This window comes from Stegostoma tigrinum, chromosome 24, assembly GCF_030684315.1.
Source record: "Stegostoma tigrinum isolate sSteTig4 chromosome 24, sSteTig4.hap1, whole genome shotgun sequence".
Classification (NCBI taxonomy): Eukaryota; Metazoa; Chordata; class Chondrichthyes; order Orectolobiformes; family Stegostomatidae; genus Stegostoma; species Stegostoma tigrinum.
Genome location: NC_081377.1, coordinates 4673308 through 4677044, shown reverse-complemented (window position 1 = coordinate 4677044; position 3737 = coordinate 4673308). Strand labels below are relative to the sequence as shown.

Genomic DNA, 3737 nt, shown 5'->3' with positions numbered 1-3737 from the left:
GATGAACAAGTATGAGCCCTGCCTTTGTCTCAGAGCCATCACAGATTCAGTGTCAGGAAAACAAGGTGAATATGGCAGGAAATGGTGACGCTGTAGTGATGGTACTGTGTTCATAAATTAAATACCATGAATGATGCTCTGCAGACATGAATTCAAATCCTACCATGTTAGCTTGAGGAATTGAGATTTTAGATTTAGATTTTGGTCATGTTTACTCAAGTACAGGGGTACAGGAGTACAGTGAAAATTGTACAGTTCCCTACACATCTTAAGTACAAAGGTAGCTTGGTAGAAAACCCGAGGACCAAAAGGAGAAAAATGAAGAAATAAATTTACATGTTTTATCACTGCAATTCTTCTCATTATACAGTAGAAACATAAAGAAATAAAGTTCAACGTTAGACATTTCAATCCTTTCTTAAGACATCAGCCTGCAGACATTCTACTCTGGGTTTCGCTATGAGGACACTCTCCCTTGCTCTGGGCCAAATCCCACCCCGAGCTCTCCAACTCCAACCCCAAGCTCTTCAACTCCCACCCCGGGCTCTCCAGCTCCCACCCCGGGCTCTCCAGCTCCCACCCCGGGCTCTCCAGCTCCCACCCCGGGCTCTCCAGCTCCCACCCCGAGCTCTCCAACTCCCACTCCGGGCTCTCCAACTCCCACCTCGGGCTCTTCAACTCCTACCCCGGGCTCTTCAACTCCCACCCCGGGCTCTTCAACTCCCACCCCGGGCTCTCCAACTCCCACACCGGGCTCTGCAACTCCCACCCCGGGCTCTTCAACTCCCATCCTGGGCTCTCGATCTCCAACCCTGGGCTCTCCAACTCCCACGCCAGGCTCTCCGCCTCCCATCCCGGGCTTTTCAACTCCCACTCCGGGCTCTCCAACTTCCAGTCGAGCTCTCCAACTCTCACCCCGAGCTCTTCAACTCCCACTGGGCTCTCCAACTCCCACCCCGGGCTCTCCAACTCCCACCCGGGCTCTCCAGCTCCCACCCGAGCTCTCCAGCTCCCACCCCGGGCTCTCCAGCTCCAACACGGGCGCTGCAACGCCCACCCTGGTCTCTCCAACTCCCACCCAGGCTCTCCAATGCTCACCCGAGCGCTTCAACTCCCACCCCGGGCTCTCCAACTCCCACCCGAGCTCTCCAACTCCCACCCCGGGCTCTCCAACTCTCACCCGAGCGCTTCAACTCCTACCCCGGGCTCTCCATCTCCCACACTGGACTCTCCAACTCCCACCCCGAATTCTCCAACTCCCATGCGGGCCCTCCACTTCCCACCGGGAACTTCAACTCCCAACCGGGCTCTCCAAGTCCCAGCTGGGCTCTCGAGCTGCCACCCGAGCTCTCCAACTACCACCCGGCTCTCCAATTCCAACTCGGGCTCTCCAACTCCCACCCGGGCTCTCCAACTCCCACCTGGGCTCTCCAACTCCCACGCCAGGCTCACCAACTCCCACCCCAAGATCTCCAGCTCCCACCCGAGCTCTCCAACTCCCACCCCGGACTCTCCAACTCCTGGCCGGGCTCTCCAACATCCTCCCGTGACCTCCAACTTCGCTCCCCTGGTCTCTCCAACCCCCACCCGAGCTCTCCAACTCCCAACCCAGGCTCTCCAACTCCCACCCGTGATCTCCAACTTCATCCCCCCCATGCTCTCCAGCTCCCACCTGAGCTCTCCAGCTCCCACCCCGGGCTCTCCAGCTCCCACCCCGGGCTCTCCAACTCCCACCCGGGCTCTCCAACCCCCAGCCGAGCTCTCCAACTCTCACCCCGAGCTCTTCAACTCCCACCCGGGCTCTCCAAGACCCTACTGAATTCTCCAACTCCCATGCGGGCTCTCCACCTCCCACCGGGCACTTCAACTCCCACCTGGGCTCTCCAAATCCCAGCTGGGCTCTCAAGCTGCCACCTGAGCTCTCCAACTACCACCCGGCTCTCCAACTCCCACCCGGGCTCTCCAACTCCCACCCCGAGCTCTTCAGCTCCCACCCGAGCTCTCCAACTCCAACCTGAGCTCTACAGCTCCCACCCGAGCTCTCCTACTCCCACCCTGGGCTCTCCAACTATCACCTGAGCACTTCAACTCCCACCCCGGGCTCTCCAACTCCCTCCTGTGGTCTCCAACTTCGCTCCCCTGGGCTCTCCAATCCCACCTGAGCTCTCCAACTCCCACCCGGGCTCTCCAACTCCCACTGGGCTCTCCAACTCCCACCCGAGCTCTCCAACACCAACCTGAGCTCTCCAACTCCCAGCCAGGCTGTCCAACTCCCACCTGGGCACTCCAACTCCCACCCGAGCTCTCCAGCTCACACTTAAGCTCTCCCGCTCCCACCCGGGCTCTCCAACTCACAGCTGGGCTCTCCAACTCCCACCCGAGCTCTCCAACTCCCACCCAAGCTCTCCAACTACCACCCAAGTTCTCCAACTCCCAACCAGGCTCTCCAGCTCACAGCCAGGCTCTCCAGCTCCCACCCGGGCTCTCCAGCTCCCATCCGGGCTCTCCAGCTCCCACCCGGACTCTCCACCTTCCACCCGGACTCTCCAGCTCCCACCGGGCTCTCCAACTCCCACCTGGGCTCTCTAGCTCCTACCTGGGTTCCCCACCTCCCACCCGGGCTCTTCAGCTCCCATCCGGGCTCTCCAGCTCCCACCCGGACTCTCCAGCTCCCACCGGGCTCTCCAACTCCCACCTGGACTCTCTAGCTCCTACCTGGGCTCCCCACCTCCCACCCGGACTCTCCAGCTCCCACCCAGACTCTCCGGTTCCCACCCGGGCTCTCTAACTCCTACCTGGGCTCTCTAGCCACTTTGCCACTGACCGCCATCTGGTTCAGGCTGATATCCAGCTGCTGCCATGTTCTGTCACCACCGTTGTCTCCATGACCGAACGCTTTCTAGAAGCAATGCATAAAACCACTTTTAAAAACCCCAAAAAAGAGAAAAGGAGAAATAAAAGAAAAACACGTGAAATGAACTAAACCCAGGGTGAAGAGCCACCACTATTTTAGAGAGCATGCACAATAAATCTGTATTCAATTAATATAAAATAAGAAATTGGAAGCAGCTCCTAGTAATGATGGCCATTAAATGATAATTCAGTTCACTAATATCCTTCAGGGAAGGAAATCTACCATCCCTACTTGATCTGGCTACAGGTGACTCCAGACCGACCGCAATGTGGTTGGTGTTTACTGTCCTCTGAAATGGACGAGTATACCCCTCAGTTTCAAGGCAATTAAGGATGGACAATAAATAATGGCGTGACCAGTGATGCACCCTTCTCCTGAAACAATTTTTAAATATTCTACTTTGTCAAAACTACATTTTGCATCTTTGATCAAATGCATAACTGTGACTACTTTGCAGCGAATATTCTCAATGTTTGGGCCAGAAAGTTAGCAGCATTTTGCTGAATTAACTCGTGTTTTATCGATCCTTTGAAAGGCCAACTTATGTGGTAAAACCTTCCTATCATTCATAGTTTTAAAACATGGCCTATGTATTTTATTGTTGGAGATACTGAGACAGAACATGAGAAAGCATACATATTGTTCAGAATTTTATTTGCAATCAAGAATAATGTTTGAAGTCTCATGCTGAGATCCTTCAAAGTTGAGCTCCTTGAAGGTGACAAGTCCAAAATCTTATATCCATAAATTATATATTCATGTCTACATCGACAATTTCTACCAATAGCTGACTTATTGAAGGAAACTGGTGTCATTGTATTTC

The 3737-nt window shown here is 54.8% G+C and overlaps 1 protein-coding gene across 1 annotated transcript; it reads left to right on the top strand.

Moving 5' to 3' along the window:
• Nucleotides 1–459: 459 nt before the first annotated feature.
• LOC125464873 (uncharacterized) lies at nucleotides 460–2788 on the top strand. The gene is made up of 2 exons (XM_059654233.1): nucleotides 460–1858; nucleotides 1980–2788. Exons 1-2 carry the CDS (start codon nucleotides 460–462, stop codon nucleotides 2786–2788), a joined length of 2208 nt encoding a protein of 735 aa, XP_059510216.1.
• Nucleotides 2789–3737: the final 949 nt, after the last annotated feature.